General features: G+C 41.7%; 1 protein-coding gene and 1 non-coding gene across 2 annotated transcripts in view; one reads left to right on the top strand and one right to left on the bottom strand.

Moving 5' to 3' along the window:
• LOC119455899 (bifunctional purine biosynthesis protein ATIC-like) overlaps positions 1-18518 on the bottom strand; it is a 31157-nt gene extending 12639 nt beyond the window's left edge. The window contains 13 exon segments of the mRNA XM_037717431.2: positions 36-125; positions 676-761; positions 1341-1448; positions 2588-2713; positions 6093-6249; positions 7213-7263; positions 7265-7286; positions 9259-9337; positions 11491-11579; positions 12893-12959; positions 13229-13305; positions 13966-14092; positions 18338-18518. Coding sequence (XP_037573359.1) covers positions 36-125; positions 676-761; positions 1341-1448; positions 2588-2713; positions 6093-6249; positions 7213-7263; positions 7265-7286; positions 9259-9337; positions 11491-11579; positions 12893-12959; positions 13229-13305; positions 13966-14092; positions 18338-18359 — 1101 coding nt within the window. The 5' untranslated portion in view covers positions 18360-18518.
• Positions 18519-18717: 199 nt separating this feature from the next.
• Trnat-agu (transfer RNA threonine (anticodon AGU)) lies at positions 18718-18791 on the top strand. Its single transcript has one exon. It is a non-coding gene; the product is annotated as a tRNA-Thr (tRNA).
• Positions 18792-19689: the final 898 nt, after the last annotated feature.

The following is a 19689-nucleotide window of genomic DNA, read 5'->3' as shown; positions in this document are numbered from 1 at the left end:
TAGGGCATGGAAACCTGCATAACAGGAATTCTCACCTTGAGCACACAGTAGTTTCCACCCTTCTTCTTGGCCAAAATTGCCAGGGCTTCATCCGAGTAGCTAGGTGCAATGACGCCATCAGACACCTGTAGGAAACACCAGCAAGCCACAGAAGGAATAAGTTGAAATTGCACAATCAACCACATTCTAGCAGATGCAGTGACTGCACGACTGTGCCTGTCGGAGAATGCAATCAGGCTAGGACAGTGTATATTCCGAATTGCATTCATGTGTTCTGTGCACTTTTGCCTTGCAGTGTGTAAAAGCTTTCTGGAAGATTTTCAACTGCATGAATGTGACCAAGAAGGGAGGGGAGGAGAGCAAAGGGACCAATGACACTACTGGCCTGCTTCAGGCCCGCTGAAGATGGTGCAGATTTGTCTCACAACGTTTGATCTGTAACATTTAGAAGCAACTATGAAAGACACATAATTCTAATGAGGTTGAGCACATTGATAAAGGCACAAAGTAATGAGTGCCCAGGTTTCTAGTTCATTTATGATGAAATGCTCTTGAATGGCTCCGCTTGAGACACATGGCACCTTTGCAGCTAACTAGCACGAAAGGCATTGAGGGGCGGAGCTGAGGGCTATTGCAGAGAAATTGAGATTTTAGAGGCTGAACACCCGCACACACCTCACGCGACACAATTCTGGCTGTTGCCACATCGCACTCATCCGACAGGGCCAGGAAGTCACCAAAGGAGGACATGCGATCCGCACCTGCAAACATTGTTCAATGCCAGAAATCAATTTGCAGTCTCTTCCTTTTGATCTCAGTGGCAGTATTTAGAAATTGCTAAAGAACGCAGTCTTGCAAAATGTGAAGGGCTATAAAACTTGTAATTATTTACTTTATGAATTGATGACTTGAGTAGGCAATTGCCAACCACTCAAATGTTTGTTTTTCTGCTTCCGTATTTTCTAAAACTTTCTTGAAATTGTCATGCAGATAGCCAAATGTACAGAAGCTAAAATCTGCAAATAATGCAAAGCATAAAAGATTGCATAGTAAAAAAAAAAAAGCACTTGATATGTGGCAAAAAAAAAGAAAAAAAAGAAAAATTTGCGTTATCACAGATTACAATTTTGCCTGATAGTCACTTGCTTACGAGACAGTATACAGTCTATGGGCAGAAAGAAAATTTTTCAGCATATACACATGTGTGATGCTAAGCTTTTCAGCACAAACATGATGTGTTTCACCGATTCATTCACTGATGTGTTTCAATGGCGCGTTCTCATTGATGCATTTAATGTTGCGACCAGTATGTTGCTTGCGATTGTTCGCACGGCACTCACCTCGTGCTCTGGCATAAGCGGTGGCAATAGGGGTCAGCTCATCAAAGATGTCATCCACCATGCAAAGCTTGGCCTCATCTCGTGACAGTGGCACACCCACGGCCGCACCTGCGCAGGGGGGGCATCTTGAAGTTTGTGCCGCTTGAAATCTTGCAAGCGAGAGGTGTGTTACAAGCAACTCTGGTGACGATTTACACTTCCAAGTTTCAAGAAGAGTCACATGACAGGCAGCATGATCTCAACCTATTTCTTCTTCAAAGGTTCAGAAGTTCATCAATAATTTCATTACTCAGCCTGCTCAAATGGCTAGGTCCATCAGCAGACTTTCAAGCAACAAATCTATACACATGCAGAAGCACTGTCACTGGTTATGAACTTTATTAAGTAGACAATCAGCATTAGAAAAAAAAATTGCTACTGCACTGCACCTTCATGATGGTTTACACCATGTACAGCATTTCTAGCGACAAATTTTGTACAGAATTTATGATATAGAAATGTTTTAGTTATGCGCAGTAGTATTCTCTTTTTGGCAAAAGTGTCATTCACACAACCAAAGTTGGATGTAAGGATGAGCCATCAGCTGAAACAAGCTGATACGTTGGGCAGCCTATCATTTTCATGCTGGTTGAATTGCGTCGCTCAAGAAACATACACACCCCCTTCAGGTGCCAGTGAATTACACTTTCACCCCATTTCTAACATATTCGAAATCATGAAAAGCACACAGATGCAGAAGGGATTCACAGTTTTAATTTCTTTAGGGAGTTTTGTCAAGTTTACGGAATGTACTCCATATAAGAACTTGCTACAGGGACATCAGATATGAGAACATCAACCATTATTTCATGTCGAGCATACTTGGAAAGGACCTAACTAGCCACTTGGAAAATATGCCTGGCATAAGACACTATGACAAACAGTGAAAGAAGTCAACCAGCTACATGAAAGCATAACAACACCAAGAGCAAACACTCAACCATCTTCCTTTCAACTACCATAGCTTTCCTAATAGACTTTATACATATTATTCAAACTTGCAACACATTTGAAATATTATTTGTCGTCAATGCTTTTACTTTTGATGCACCTTTTTCGCGTGTACAATCGTGCTCATTCGCAGTGCTTGAAGGGGACAGACACTATCGCCAAATTTCTCTCCGAGCTCTTAGAAAGTTCTTGGAAACTATGACACGGAACTTGGAAACTATGACACGGAAATTCGAGGACTCGCAACGAGGACTCACCCGCAGGGCTGACGTGCTTGAATGAGGTTGCTGCAGGAATGCCCAGAGCAGATTTGAGCTCCTTGACCAGCTGCCAAGCGTTGAGGGCATCGCAGAGGTTGATGAAGCCAGGGGACCCGTTGAGCACTGCACGTACCAAACAAAGTGCCTCAGTGCTACCAAAAATACAAGATTCCACTCCAGGAAGTAAGCACAACTGACCTTTAAACCTCACCAACACTCTAATGTTTGCTCAACAAACCAAAGCAACAGCTACGGGAAATGCTATGCCTCAGTGCTGCAAGTTATGCTTGGCTACTGCAACTCCCTTTATACTGCAGCACAACACCTGAGTACTATTCTATAAAATTTTAGAGCTACAGTTGAATTACTATAAATATTCTATTTTGAAAAAAAAAATTGAGCAGGATGGCGAGTTGTGCAAGTTGATACATGTTTATCGTGGAAGTTATACTCAGCACGACAGGGGTTAAAAATAGACACAAAAAGAAGACAAACCCGTCACGCTGAGTATCACTTCCATTGTGTTTTTTTCAAGGTGGTGTAAACAGTTAATTTCTTTTGTGAGTCCTTAATACATGGCACAGTAAATATAAAAATTCCCCACATAATTGGCCATGAGCAAGCACTGCAATACCAAATAAATTATGCAGTCCAAGTATTTTGTGCCAGAGATGTGTGTTTGTGACTACCATATTGAATGTTGTGCCTTTTCTGTTCCAGGGTGTTAATTTTTTTTTCAAAAGTGCTCACTAGTCTTTACAAGCATGCAGTTTCTGAATAATAAAATTCTCCAAAATTAAGGAGCTGCAAATAAGGGGATTATCAAATTGTTGAAAACAATACAAGCTGATTTTTTTTTCCTAGTTATTGGCATGTCTCAGCAGAGACCTTAGGCAGGAGTGGGAAATACACTGCATTCAAAAGGTACACATTATACAATGATTCCTATACACTGATTTAAAAGCATTTATGCAACTTCAATATTTTATGTTCAGATTGAAGTTATAACAGTCATAACTTCTGAACATTGGTTTAAGGTCGAATTTTCAGACTTGTTGGGATTACCAAAGCGTACCTAGGGAACGATCCAAGTGGGCAGGAAGCATTTGTATTTTCAATAAAGCAAAATGGAAATCAAAGTGGAAGAAAATACAAAACTGCTGCCAGCATGAGCTGAACGCACAACCCTCCATACAAGTTCATAAATACATGTACATAAATATCCAAGAAAGCAAATGGAGATACAGCCATTGCTATAGTCCCATTCACGGAATGCCCCACACACCACACAGAGGTTGTGGGTTCAGCTCCCAATGACAGCGAGTTGTCTTCTACTTCATGGCCCTTTTATTTATTATTTATGTGGAGATACTGCAGGCTCTGACGGCCCTTGCAGGAGTGGCTATAAAGGTAAAGCAACAACAATCACAAACAAAAATGAAGGATTTTAACTTTGATTACAAAAGATTCCACAGTATTACAACACACAGCACTGTTAGGCAAATCATTCCAATAAGAGATTGCAGAGGGAAACAGTGAATATTTATGTGTATTAACACAGCTTGGAGGTTGGCGAATTACCTTACTGTGGTTAGTTCTTAATGAGTGTAAAAACGCATAAAGTAAGTAACGTGACCGTGGAATTTTGAAGTGGCCATGGTACAAAAGGTAGATGAATTTAAGCTTTGAAACTATTCTTCGTCGTGCAAGTAGTTCTAAATTTGCTTTCGATAATAGTTAAGAGACAGTGGATTGCCTTGAATAATCAGAATATATGAATCTGACTGCCAGTTTTTGTATGCGCTCTACTTTATCAATTAGGTGTGTTTGATAAGGGCTCCAGAATAAATCAGCATATTCTAATGATGGTCTGATAAGTGTTTTGTAGACATTTAATTTGACATGTGGCGGAGTATTGCACAGCTTCCTTCTTAAGGACAGTTTGCCTTCGGCGGTCTGACATGGAAGAGATGTGAGGTTCCCAGTTAACGTTTGACCTGATATTAAGACCCAAGTATTTTACCTCATTGCATTTATCTAGTGCGGTGTTTCTGAGTGTATACATGAAATGAAGTGGGTTTTTCTTGTTAGTAAATGTGATGCATTTTGTTTTTGACGCATTAAGTCTCATGCCCCATGTATCGCACTATGAACGGATAGATTGAAGTGAATTGTTTAGTTCGATTTGGTGTCCTATATTACGTGCAACTGTGTATGCTACACAATCATCAGCAAAAAGCCACATTTGGACCATTCCATGAACGTTGAACTGGATGTCATTAACATACATAAGAAATAAGACAGGAGCAAGAATGGACCCTTGCAGAACCCCCGAGTAAATTTCAAGTTGCTGCGAAACATGTTTATCTATGGCCACACTTTCTTTTCGGTTTAATAGAAAGCTGCAAATCCATGAAATTATTATGCTGGTCAATAACACAGGCTGAGAGTTTTGTAATTAAATCTTGATGCGCGACAACATCAAACGCCTTGGAAAAATCTAAGAATTTGGTCTCCATCGTTTATTGCATTAGCTATTTCGTCCGGTAACTCAGCGAGCTGGGTTACGGTTGAAAGACCTGATCTAAATCCATGTTGTCGGCTGTAAAGCAGTTCGTTACTTTCTAAATGGGATATTATGGCCTTGAAAATTATGTGTTGCATTAATTTGCAACAAGCACTTATTAACGACACAGGGTGGTAGTTATATAATTCTAATTTCGAACCTGATTTGGGAATTGGAATGATCTTAGCATTGCGCCAATCTTCTGGTAACATCGCTGTTTCAAGCGAGGTGAAAAATATTTTGTGCAGGTATTTGAGGCTCATCACAAATGTGTCCCTCAACGTAATTCTACAGTTTAACTTTTTTTTTTTTTAATCGCTCAGGTCCTGCTCATGCTGGAACTGGGTTGTGCAAAGCAAATGCCACTGTATTTCTGTACCACGATGTGCTCTAGCTTAGCCCTTTGCATCAAATCACACCCATACACCTTGCTTGCTCAGTGCACCACGTCTGCACCTCCTTCTCAGCAGCATTTTCATAAGTAAATTGTTGCTATGCAACGTCACATGCATGTTAACTATCTCAAAGCACCAGATTGCATGAGGGTAGGTGAGTGGTAAGGTTCACTTAGTGCATCTGTGGAGTAGAACATCTGGCTATAGCACTGTGGGGCCCTGCTTCAATAACACCGCCCAACACCTTTACTTTTTACTCAACAGGTCCTAAACCAGGAGAGACAGAAATCAAGCTTTTGCGCCCGTCTTTTACTTCTCATTCAAGTCTCATCTTGCACCAGTCTTAAGTTTGAATTGCGAACCAACTAGCCCAGCAGCATGTATTAGTAAGACAGTAACCTTCATACCTGTTTACTGCAAAGTGCCGGATAAGAGTTAAATTTGCACTATGCTTCCTTCAGCTTTATTGTTTGCTGGCTTCATGCGGTTGTTACTGAATAAGTCGATCATTCTTGGTTGCTCTGATTCTTCGTATTCATACCAGTGAGTGGCAACTTCGGCAGGTTAGTGCAGAGCTGGGCAGGAACCTGGTGGGGGTTGGTCCCGTAGCGGAGGGGCAGGCAGGCCACGCCAGTCAGGTACTGCTTTCTGAAGTAGTCCGAGATTGCCGCATCATACTGGGCCGTGTGGAGGAATGCCTGCACACATCACACGAAAAATTGAAACAAATTATGGGGACCTACATTCCAAAGCCACAATCTGGCTATGCAAGATGACACAGTGCCACCTATTGACTTTCTGCTTTCTTTTATAAATTATTTATTTATTTAGTTATGAAAGATAAAGTGACACAAGGCCCCTACAGTTACTGTGGCTGCTGCTTAGAGGTGAACCTCAGTACTGTGATGAAGCCATGTTTATTTCTTTACACAGCACAGTTCTTTTGCTGATACAGCCAAAGCTCGTTATAATGAAGTCACATCCGACGCAATAGTACCTTCATTATATGCAAATATCCTATAGTATTTGTTGTAACGTGCTTGCCCGACAGAAAAGTTTATCATCAGGTCTATAGAAGAAAACTAAAATAATTTATGATTGCCCTAAAGATATGCTATGCTCTTGTTTCCTGCTAAGTATTCTGATTAATCCCAAAACAGTACAAAGCATGACAGTATTTCAGGGTATAGCAAAATGTTTTGAAAAGTTTAGCAAAGAGCTTGTCCTTTCATGTAGTCCTTATGACAGAGAAACAATTTTATGAGAAGAAAGAATTGAGATTTTCTGACGATAATGTTTCTATGACTCCTCTCCCCTTTGACAGACATATCAATGATATCATGTCATATTATGAATTGGCTAAGCCAAGCAAAACAAAGTGTATGGTATTGACTGGCTTCAGAAAATAGTGGTGAAAACTTCATTAGAAAGCTGTACAGTCGTTGTATATAGCCTTTACGGCAGACAATCTTTGACAAGACAGATTTATATGCCTGCTGATGTTTACGACTCCTATTAACAACTCGTTTTTTTCTACGAAGCATAATTTCTATTACTTCAGCTAGCGCAGGTCTTAAAATAAATGAAAAGGCTGGATTGCTGTCACCTCAAACATTCTTCAGTCAAACGGCTCAAATATCACAAAACAACATTGTACGAACCTTTACAGCCAGCCGTCTCCTTGTTTCCAGACTTGTCTGGCGGGTCGGTGACGGACAGCAACTCCTGGGCAACCCTAGGAACAAACAAAGGCTGTACTCAGCATGCTGGTGTGTTAAATTTCGCTGTGCCTGACGTAAAAAATTTGACAGACTCAACTGTGGTTGACATCTACATAATGCGAAGCATTACAGCCGTCTCAGCGGGCTGAAATTATTGGCTACTTTTGCAAAATATTAAATCACACGGGAAATTATTAAGGGTAATCCAGTCCGTCTGTCAAGGCTCATATGAGTCCATGGCCAAATCAAACTGCTCTGGCACAAAGATGGAAAATGCTTAAGGGTGTTCTATTCCACCTGTTAACGCGCGTGTTCATGGCATATGTACAATATATATACAGGGTGTTTCAGCGAACGCTTTCAAAAATCCTTAAAGGTTACTCGTGGCAGATAGCACAATTCTACTTCATGAGTTGGTCTACTCAAAGAGGCGGACATTACTTGCACAAGAAATTGAAATGCATAATCAAATAATTACCAAAAATTCACTAATTATGTTTTTAACTAATTACCTGAGGGCCCATATTGCAATTCACAAATTGTAGCCGTGGAGTTCGCAAGGCGGATCCACTTGGAACGAATTCTCGGGATGACAACATTTTCGAGATATTAATTCCTGAACGTTGCGGAGAAATGCATTGGTGTTCCAGTTAATTTCTTACCAAAACGTTGATTTATGCATTGAAACACAAAATTAACTGGAACGCCAATGCATTTCTCCGCAAAGTTCGGGAATTATTATCTCGAAACTGGTGTCATCCTGAGAGTTAATTCCAAGTGGATCCGCTTTGCGAACTCCACAGCTGCAATTTGTAAATTGCAATTTGGGCCCTCAGGTAATTAGTTAAAAACATAATTAGTGAATTTTTGTTGATCAGTCGATTATGCATTTCAATTTTTTGTGCAAGTGATATCCGCCTCTTTGAGTAGACCAGATCATTAACTAGAATTGGGCTATCTGCCACAGGCAACCTTAAATAAATTTTGAAAGTGTTCGCTGAAACACCCTGTATATATACATATTTTGTTGCGTGTAGCTCTATTCCGAATAGCATGGCAACCAGGGGCACATACGCACTTAGCCAGTAGCACATTTCGAGTGGCCCCAGTCACACAAAATTTTAGACTGTACTATCTCTGGGATTGGCCCATGAAAACGACAAGGCGAGATAGATTCACAAAAACGGGCTTAAGTCGCTGAATAATGTTTCACATTAAAAATTTAAATTGTGGGATATAACAGCCTAAAGCTGCACAATGGGTTATGAGGCAAACTGTAATTGGGAGTTCCAGATTAATTTTGACTGCCTGGGGTTCTTTAATGTACACCTAAATTTAAGTGCACAAGCATTTTTTTTCCGTATTGCCCGCAACAATATGCAGCCGTGGTAGACCACGATATCGTGCTAGGCAGCAGAACACCAAAGTCACTACGTCGAAACAGCATCTGATCTGCTGTCTCATCATGCATACAGGTGAACAAAGATTTAAGCCCATGACAAAAAAGAACACCAGAGGAAACGCCGAACAAAATTGTGTATTCCTAAAGATTTGCTCGTATAGTTTTTGTGAGTGAACTAGGCAAACCACGACTTGACGCCCTCTCTGCACATCATACTCTGTCAAGATCATTATCAGTCACTTCTTCTGTATGAGTCACTTCTTCTGTATCAGTCACAAAGCTGTATTTGATACATACATTATAGTTATAGTAAAGAAACGCAAGTTCTATATGACAAAGCACGCCTATTACAAAGTATAGCCCCTGCCCCCTTCTCAAAATTTCTAAATTATAACACAGTTTGCAGAGAAAATATTCCTTTTTTTCAAACAGGCAACATAGCTCATTACTTACCCCTATATTTAAAGCACTGTGAAATGAAGGAAACATTAACTTCAATTTGTGGTATGCTCATCATTTGGCAAAGAAAGAAATGATATGCAGTCAGTAAAAAATCATTGTGCGCAGCACAATGTTAAACTTACACATCATAGTCAGCAGGGTCGCAGATGATTGTAACACGCTCATGGTTTTTTGCAGCAGCCCTCAGGAGGGTGACGCCACCTAGGAAAGAATTGGTGCATAAATATGCATTTCTTAGATTTTATCATTTTTGAATGGAGCTTTAGCATCAGCGGACCGTGGATATCTCGATTCACTTGAAGCACGCCTATTCTAAAGCCATTGTGCGACCACCTGGACTTCCTTGTATTGCGCCTGCCTAATTTTACAGGTTGCCTTTTTTTTGGTAGTCTTAATGACAAGTCGATCATTCCATTCACAGCAACCCAGGACAACAAATCCTGTTTTAGAGGCACCCTGAAACACTTTTCTAACTAATCATAGAATGACAACACTATTAAGTTCCGTCGCCTCACGAATCTCCTGCTGCAAAACTTTTTCGAATCCTTCAAGCACAATCGAAGTTAGATGTAATTATCGGACTAATCAGCAGCTTGCTGTCTCCCCTCACTTCCACAAGCGCCGAGCGCTACACAGGGGAGACGGCAAAAGGGAGGGCCATGGAGCAAGGCCCCGTTGGCCCCACCCAAAGGCTGAATGCGAGACGGTTTGTGGTGATGCCCCATGGCGGCCGCAGTATCTACACTGCGGTTGTTATCTCGGAGGCTATGCATAACAGATGCAGCAATGCGCAGCAGATGCAGCAACAAGCAACTGTCGTGTTTAGACCGGCAGTGCAAAGATGAAACTGTCTTTCTGAGATAGTAGAGATATATATTTTTCATTTGTTTAACTCAAATGAGCAATAACTGTATTACTGAGAATGTTCTCGCAATCACGAAATCAGCCAATAGCTGTTGTGGGTGCAGCTGCTTACGATGACGCTGCATGAGGACACTGCGGAAGCGAGAGCAAGCGATTTTGCACTGCTTTTGACAAGAGATTGTAAATTCCGCAGTGCATGCACCGCAATGATATTTGACTCACATGTTCACAGGAGCCTCGTTACCAGATCGGCAACGCTTTATTATTATGCTCAAAAAGTATTTCGGGGCCCCGAGCTTTGCCCTACTTTTGGCAGAAAATTTTCAAAACAGGCCTTTCAGCTCTGTGCTAGAAAATGAAAGCTGCCACCAGGTCACTGGTCACCTGTAGTAATTCAAGTCTTGTGGGTCCTGAAGTGCTCTTGAGTGTCCCCGCAACCTGAACACCAGCGTAAAAATTAAAACTACAGCTTGCCACAGACAAACGTCCTAGGAACAGTGACAAATTGAGCACTTTCTTTTTTCTTTTTTTCTTGCGGATCAGTTTTATTCGTTATTCACAAAGCTAAATATAATACCTAATGCCTACACTGTGTATGCTGTCAAAGAATCAGGTAAACTGCAAGAACAAGCATCTATCCTGCCTTTTCCAGGCTGCTCTGCCCTTTACTAAAGCACGCTTGGAGGATCTTGCAAACGTTTCGAAGAAGCTAGAGATGCATAAACACATGAACATTGAACCACGCTTGCCTCCGCTCCCCTCCACCACCTTTTTTTTTCTTTTTCTTCAAAGTTTAATCATTCTTCATAGTCATATTTCATTCTAATGGAGCATTTAGCTATGAAGGAGCTCATGGGTTCACACGTAAATAATGCTTGGCCAACTAATGCGTATTTACTGCCTACACAAAAAATCAAGAAATTTTTACTACAATGAAAGTGTAAGTTATACATGCAGTGCGCTTCGCAAAAACTAGCAGTGAAAGCAGCGGTGACTCAACCCCCCCTTACAAAAACACCATTTTTTTCTGGAACTCTGCTTTCTGCCAATAATTCTGTTAGGTTGTCTTCAAAAAAGAGTAGCAACAGTATTGCATGCATCCGTGCGAGTTACAGGCTCCGCATTTATTTTTGCCTCGTTTTCCAACTTTTGTAATTCGTTTCTTCTTCTTTCCGGGGTTTAACGTGCCAAAACCAGTTTTGATTATGAGGCACGCCGTGGTGGAGAGCTCCGGATTAATTTTGACCACCTGGGGTTCTTTAACGTGCACTACAATGCAAGCACACGGGCGTTCTTGCATTTTGCCTCCAATCGAAATGCGGCCACCACGGCTGGGATTCGATCCTGCGACCTCGTGCTCAGCAGCGCAACGCCTTAGCTAACTGAGCCACCGGGGTGGGTAACTTTTGTAATTCGACGTGCAGGTATGTACTGTGCGGGATGTTTGCAAAGAGCAGCTTGCATGAGCCCGGCTCCCTTTGAGTACGCACCAATATCCACTTGCTCCACAGCTTCAGCCACAGTGGTGTTGGGCTTCGAGATGGCTTCCACAAAGGGGTATAGGTTGCACACGACCACGCTGCGTACAGCACATAAGTGATTCAATGAGAACAGCGACAGATTTTTTATTGACATTACTAAAGCATCATTGCAAGTGATATGTACCTTTTCGAGCTCAAAGCAGGTTGCAAGAAAATTGAATGAATGAATGCATTCTGGGGCTTCACATGCTAAAACCACGATTTTATTATGAGGCACGCCGTAGAGGGGGGATTCCGGATTAATTTTGACCGCCAGGGGATCTTTAACGTGCCCCCAATGCATGGGACACGGGCATTTTTGCATTTCGCCCCCATCAAAATGCGGCCGCCGCGAGCGGGGTTTGATCCTGTGAGCTCCTGCTTAGCAGCACAACACCATAGCTGGTAGTCACCACGGTGGGTGTTGTAAAGAAATTTTAAAGCTAAGTAATATAACATCGGCTAAATCTGCACACAGTTCTGTTATTCAACAACAAAGCCATTGAGTTCCTTCAAAACAACAACTCTCAAAAGACAAAAGTAAATATACTAAAGCTGTGGGGAACTCCATTACGACACTTAGTTTATGTGCATTAAGTGAATTAATTAGGGGTTTGCAAATACCTGTGTAGTAGATATTGAATTGACAATCGAATCGAATCAAGAATGTTGCCGAATAGTGAATCAAGCATCAAATACTAGGAAAGTTTACCAGAAAGATTAATGCTTACGCATTTTGTACAAAAAAAAAAAACAACATGATGCTGCACATTCTTGAGAGAATACTAGCATTGCATAACAAGGATGATACAAGCTGTTAGTAATTTAGGTAACTAGGAATCAAGATGTACAGTATGGTCTGCTTTTATTAAAGGGGACACCAAATTAATATGCCAGTAATGATATTACCTCAGCTTATATAAGAAGGTAGGGAAAATACTCTTTGATCAATAGGATATCTGTCAAATAGAATCAAGTGCTTTTTTCTCTCTGAAGCTGAGGAAGTTGTGAAGTTGCCTGTGTGTTTTATGGCAATCCTTTATTGTATATAGAAAGTTTTCCTTTCCAGTTAACCTCCAAAATACGGAAGGGTTTTTCCTAACTTTATGGGCAGGTAGGTTTTACGGGTTATCGGCTCGTGGAGGTTAGGCTGAGCGACAGACAAAAACGCAGACTGCGTATTACGTGAAGCGATCATCATTTCGCACGAAACCATCGCTGGCGCATTAAAGCGCAACTATAACACTTGAGCTAGGATAAGCAATAACAGGCGTGGTCAAGGAAATGCTATACTATTTGCACTCATTCTGTGCAGAAACGTTTTTTTCAGAAAATTTCATGAAAGAGTGAAAATGCCACGTAAATGCCTTACCTAACATATTCAAAACTCTGCCTCTTCATGTCAGCAAGGTCGCTGTCGATCTTTCGTGCCAAGATACCTATTCAGAAGACAGGAAAAAGCAAAGGCATAAAATTAAACAAAAACTGCATACCCTATAGCTTGCTGCCACCGATTTCTAGAACACTGCTGCTGGAACTGCTAGAAAGCGTGTGGATTAATTGTTAGTGGCTCAGTTTGAATTGCTGCTCAAGACAATTGGTGAATTTCGACTGAAGAAAGTGTGCCACAAGAAAAGATGGTGCAAAATGTGGGGTGCAGTATTTTTGTGCACGAAAGCTGCAACCTGTGATATGAGTCTGCACTCACCTCCATGAACAGCTGGGTGCAGTGTCTTGACTCGGCCCCCCAGCATCTCAGGGGCCCCAGTCACTTCAGATACATCCCTGTGAACATAGAACAAATAATGAAGAGAGGAGTGGTTACCTCAGCATTCAAAAACCAATTATTTGGCAGGTAGGAAGCAGTGGAGGCAGAAGAGCATGAAACAATATTTCTTTTACAGTGATAGCTCTCTATAGTTGCATCGGCGAGTAAAGGCATGGTAGAGGGCTAAGTGCAGAGAGTAAAGCTTTTAATCTCTGTGAGATCGATTGATTGATTGGTTGATTAACTGATGGGTTAACATCCCAAAGTGACACGTGGAAAATGATAGATGCCGCAGTGGAGGGCTCGGCATGAATTTTGACCCACCAATGAATGAACTACCACGGCAGGCTAACTTATGTGAGCAAAAGTAATTTGTAATAAAGTATTGTCTTTACAGGCAAAGTACTACGAATCTGCTACTGCTATAAATCCTAGCCCCCAAAATAAATAAATAAAACACAAGACATTTTCCATGTATACTATTAGTTTCAGCTTTAACTGCTCAGTGGCATGTCGCTGAAACACCCCATTTAATGGATATATGTTCATTAAAGCAAAACAAGTTATGTCTCTGCTTGTGAACAACATCAATGAAGGGGCTAGTGCTTCTGAAGTAACACAGCTGAAACAAAGGCGCAGACTAGAATGAAAGAAGCAACGGGACAGACACTGCTTACCTGACAGGCAGGCCAATGTCACGAATGGCCTTGGCCGTGCCCCCTGAAGCCACCAAGCGCAAACCTGCCTGCTGCAGCTTGCGAGCCAGGTCCAGAAGACCCGCCTTGTTTGACACGCTCAGAATGGCTGCATGATGTCACAAGATAAAGAAGTGGTGAGATGAATGTCATGCCCAAGAGTCAGACATGTTTAATTACCATGACACTAAACAAACTACAGTGCATCTTGTTACAGACTGACACCAGATGAGTCAATATGAATGATTACAGTTTTGCATTTCACTGTTTATGTGCATATGAAATCACCCCCCCCCCCCCCCCCCAACTCAGGCTTGAAATAAAATATTTACTCAGTCGAAAAAAAAAAAAAAAAAGAACTCTTATAGGGGCCTGGCTCTCATGTGTCCCCAAGCACAATTCAAATTCATAGGGGCTCCAGAACTGGAGGGGGCCATGCGGGTGCACACCCCTACAGGTTTAGTAAACTAACTATATAGTAAAGTAAATTAAATAGTAAATATAGTAAATTAACTCCACAAAGCCTGAACACCATTCCACGTTGACAAAATTTAAACCAACTTGTTTTAAATTTAAACAAAAACAATGAAATGTTACATCAGTAAAATACTAATTAGTGCAACATATTAGTGATCGGTTTGCTGAACTATCCACAACTGAAAACAGATGATCGGCTTGCTTGTCATATCTCAAAGATACAGAAAGAGAACTCACGCCCTCTCATCCCCTTTGTATAAGCAACAGCACTAATGCGGGAAGCGTTTTGCAGATACAAAGGTTGTGGGGAAGGGATGGAGAGGGTATGGTTGGCTGGTTACTTGGCTGTGCTACTGCATTTAGAGCACAGATTTAGAGGCGACTGGCAGCAAACTTTAGTGCCACAGCATGAAAGTGTAGCCTCTAGAAATAAAGCAATATTTCCAGGGTGCCAAGACTGATAGCGATGTCACGCATGTCACTTGAACATTCAAGAAACAAAGCCAGGTGATCTGCTTTCTTCTTTCTATTGCTGGTTCTTTCCACACCACACATCCACGCCATTTATCTGTCATTGCAATATGCTGAAAGAAAATGTGCTAATCAAGGAATGAGCACTTTTGGTATGAGTTTGGTATGGGCATGCAGCGCAGACATTGCAACTAGCTTATGGGAAGTTGGACAAACATATAAGCCATTGTTAACAATAGCAGATGTTGCCACACTTAATTGGTCTTTTCAATTACTTGTTTTAATAGCTTGTCATGATTAGACCGTTGCTAAAAAAGGTAACCTTATGGCTCCCCCCCCCCATATCCAGGCAGGAAACCAGCTCCCACTGTCAGTGAGTGATACCAAGGTTTCCTTTGATGGCATTTTATAATTTTTACTTTTTCCATGCTGGCTTGCAGCATTTCATGTGCATGGCATAGCTAGCGTGTCCTTTTAGTTCGCTAAATCATAATCGCATTGTTTCCATGACCCACTTGTCCATTTGTTTACGCTGAAATTAATTGTGCGTTCCATTATCTGGGAGTTGTCTGATGGTGTACTTTTGTATCGCATTTAAAAGGTTAATGCTGTTTGCATGTTAGACATGGAACATAGATTTGATCTAAGCGCAATACTTGAATAAAAGAAATGCACTAGGATTCCTCATCACTACTCCTAGCACTTTACAACTGTTAGTTGAATAAATATTTAGACAACCTTCATACAAGTACCCGAAGCAGCTGTGGAGGTTATGCAAGGTGCTATAGTTTTTGAGGTGTAGCCTATACATGGATGGTTGGATATATAGGAACGATGAGCATGTAAACAACTGATAAAGTCTTCCACTTCAAAAAGACCTACAGAGACAACAGTATCTTGAATTTCCTTGTACTCCTGAGTGCTGGCAAGGGGAATGCTTTGAAAGCACTGTACAAGATGTTATAAAGAAAAATGCTGAGTGACATGTGAAAGCAGCACAGGTAAATACAAGAAATAGAGAAAAAAATAGAGCAGGTACATTGGCCTTCTAGAAAGTAATTTTTCGAATAAATAGGTTTGTCAGAAAATTGGTTTGCAACAAAGTAAAAAAAAAAATTATTTAACTGCAATAATTAAGCCTTCCTAATTCACAATGAAATAGAGATTAGCAGGAGGATCTGTGCAAGACAACAAAAATTGGAAGGATGTTTCAGGAATTCAGTGCAACCAGAAGTAAATTGAAAGAGAGATCTCGACAAAATCGGTAGATAAGCGCTGCTGTATAGAATCGTAAGTGCTTCAAATCAAGCTTGTAGGTAACGAATCACATGTAATTAATTACTTGTAATCAGTGAAGTTTTTTGGTAATTTTCTAATTTATCGATTACCTTGTTTACTCACTAACACTCATGTACTGTAATTCAGTTGCTTTTTTTTTCAGTAACCAATTATATGTAACCAGTTACATTTCTGACGAAACAGACTATAACAGGCGTTGCAGCCTTCAGCATTTAAATTTGGTGGGAACCACATTGTCCAAAGGAAAGAAAACTTGGACATGGCTACCTCCTTCCCACAGTCAGCGCACTGCAGTTAGGCCTCGATCACCTGAATAAGGCAGGCTTGCAGATTTGCACACCTCTCTTAAGCGCAACCTTTGAGCTTTTCTCTCACATTAAGCTTCTCTCTCTCTCTCTCTTGGAAGTGCCTTTAAGCAGTCTTCATAAGCGCTATGAGATGCTGCTTAATTTTTCTTCGCTTAGTGCATTCCGTGACTTCTCCGAAGATTTTGGCCATTAAACGCATGCTTTTTTTTTTTTACCTATTTTTGTGATTGTAACACACAAACAGTATTATTGAGGCTGAATAATATGCAGCTCTATATTGATTTGCCCACCTTGTCAAGGAATGTGAAAGTTTGCTGGCATCCATTACAATCAGTCTAAATGGCTAACGAGCCAAGAGAACCGGATGGAAGTCCACCAGATATTAGTCAACAAATTAAAACGGCACTACTGCGACTCGAGTGCAATGGCCACTTTGCTCTCTGGCATCATAGGTGATGCCATGAGAATCGCCTATGAATTTTTTTCACTTTTCCACTGGCCTTATCTTCTAGCCGAGATGCTGTGGAGTCAAATGATAAGGCAAAGCAAAGGAAGCTAGCTGGGAATGCGAGTTAATTGGTATTACCCGTTGTGTGTGTGAAGACAAGTTTCAGCTGATGTGAGACATACAGTAGAAAATAATGGCCATGAAAACACACAGTATATGTGATGACGTAATAGTAATTCTACCAAAATATTCCCAGCTATAGGTTTACGTATGCACTCGATGATATGTAATTGAAAGAACTTTCAGTGGCTGTACGAGGTGTAGTTCTCATATACAAGACAAAAAAAAAAAAAAATTAAGCTAGTAATTTAATGTTTGCAGTGATTACATCGTTCTGCAATCTGATATAACGCATCTGGAGAAAATACAGGACACATCTACTTAAAAGCATAGTTGATTTCTCTCCCGCTTCTCTTTTTCAGAGTGAGGATACCAGGAAGAACTAAACTCTGCGCCACCCCCTCTTTATTTTCTGGCACTTCGCTGTGTATTACGCGCGACGACAAAATTAATTCGCTCAGCGAGCGAAACTCGAATTCTTGCCCAGAGGCAGCACAAGAACGAAGCGGTCACCGAGCGGTCGAGAACGTACTCAAGGTCATTCTCGCGGCTTCCCGCGCGCGCGGGGCTTGCGGGGCGATAAACAATTTGCTACGATTTGCGCTATCTTTGCAGTCATTTTGCTGCGGCGGTTAGCTGAGTGTATCACTTTTTTTTTTTTTTTTGCGAATTGCAAACTACTGCAGCGTTGTTAGTCCAAATGCAAGAATGATGTACTGCACACATGGTCACTCGCCTACGACCGTGGAAACAAATATGAAACCACGCGCAATGCCCGCAGTCACGCGGTCAACGCGCGCGAAAGAGCTCGGTCGCGCTCCGGCACCACTTAATTTCACTTTCGCGTTTGCTAACAGGAAAACAAAAATATCAGGCAGAATCCGCGCTTCGCGAGCACGCTCAAGAATCCACTCAAGCAAATTGCAGCAACACTGCACAAAAATGTAAGTTCCACACGAACGCATACATAACATGCACCGCAGTTGAATTGAACATGCGGCTTTTGGATTGAGTGCAAAAAAGAATTAACATTAAAAAAAAAAAAGCGTATATCGTGACGATGCTCCAGTTCCGCCGTCAAGAAATATTGCATGTATATACCCGTTGCCACTTTTGAAGTCTATCACAGTTAGGCGGAATGCGCATTTGCTGCAACATGTGATCACCGCGCGATAGGCTAATTACCACGCCCACCTGTGTAACAGGAATGACGGAATGAGAATGTGCGTACCGAGTTCCCCAGTCGATGCCATCGTGCTCGCTCGTCTTCCAGGAGGAAAAGTGATCCCGCCGAGCCGGTGACACAAGATCTGCGGCCAGCGAAAACTTTGCGAGAGCGAACGGAGAGGAGGATACACATGGGACGAGCCTTTTGCAAGATAATCAGCAGATAGCCGGTCTCCCGAGTGTGGACTGAATCGGAGAAGTGTAGCGCGTAATTTCACGACTGCCATGCAGTTTAACGTGCTAGAAAAACGCAAGCAGCTTAAATGCCGCGCGGCTTACCGTTTTTATCTGCCTTGTTTACCTTCAATTAACAAAAAATAAAAATTGAGCAGTATTCAGAAAAGAACGATGTTAAATAGTGCAAAATTGCACCTTGGGCAGCGTGGCGCCGTGGCTTAGTTGGTTAAAGCGCCTGTCTAGTAAACAGGAGATCGTGGGTTCGAATCCCACCGGTGCCTCGTGGAGGTTGTTTTTTTTTTCCTTCCCCTCATTACCTTTTTTTTTACCACACTTCTTTATTTAATGATAATTTACTTTAATAATAATTTAACGTACACATGAATCGAAGCATACAAATGAAAACGACCGCACACACCTTCTTGCACCTGCGAAGGTCTCCACACCATTTTGAATGACGCTAAATATGCACGTTCCTTATTCTTCGGTAACGGTCCCATCTGCCAACAAAAGAAACATTGTCCTCAATTCTACCCAAAAGTGCACGTTTGCCACAGCACAGCTAATTTGACCTTCGATGAACTGAACTGATGAATCGAATGCTGCTTTTATTCCAAATTTGCTCTATACTCTTTTCATACAAGACGGTGCTCAACGAGCCCAACAGTACGTTATGCTGTTTACTTTGATACACCATGTTCTCTCAGACTCTCACAAATGACCCCAACCGCAAGAGTCTGCATCCACGGGATCCGAGAGAAAACAATATTTCTGCGCAGCACCCCTCGAATCTAAAGGTCACCTCTCTCCTCACTAAATTCGACATTGTGGCGAGGTCGCGAGTATGATTTACGTTTTTAATGATTTGCGTGCTTCGAAAATATTTTGCGGTGTAGGCTATATACGCAGACCGGCGGCAGCGTCAGATATATGTAAGGGTTCCACTCGCATAGTGCAGGGAAGGAGGCGTGCAAGCGTGAAATGCAGAATAAGCCTATCCAGACAGCGCTATAGGCGTTGCAAGGTCGCTGTGTGCGAGCGCAGTCTGTTCACGTATATATATATCTTATCAGGAGAGGGAGCAGACGAACTGGCGTGACACCGCGAAGCAGGGTCTTTCCTGATTCTTGAAACGTTATCTTTACGACACGCTCTCTCGAGTCGGGTCAACAGCCGCCC

The sequence above is a fragment of the Dermacentor silvarum genome, chromosome 6 (genome assembly GCF_013339745.2).
Source record: "Dermacentor silvarum isolate Dsil-2018 chromosome 6, BIME_Dsil_1.4, whole genome shotgun sequence".
NCBI classification, from domain to species: domain Eukaryota; kingdom Metazoa; phylum Arthropoda; class Arachnida; order Ixodida; family Ixodidae; genus Dermacentor; species Dermacentor silvarum.
Note: the sequence above shows the minus strand (reverse complement) of the source record. Positions and strands in the feature narration are given on the sequence as shown.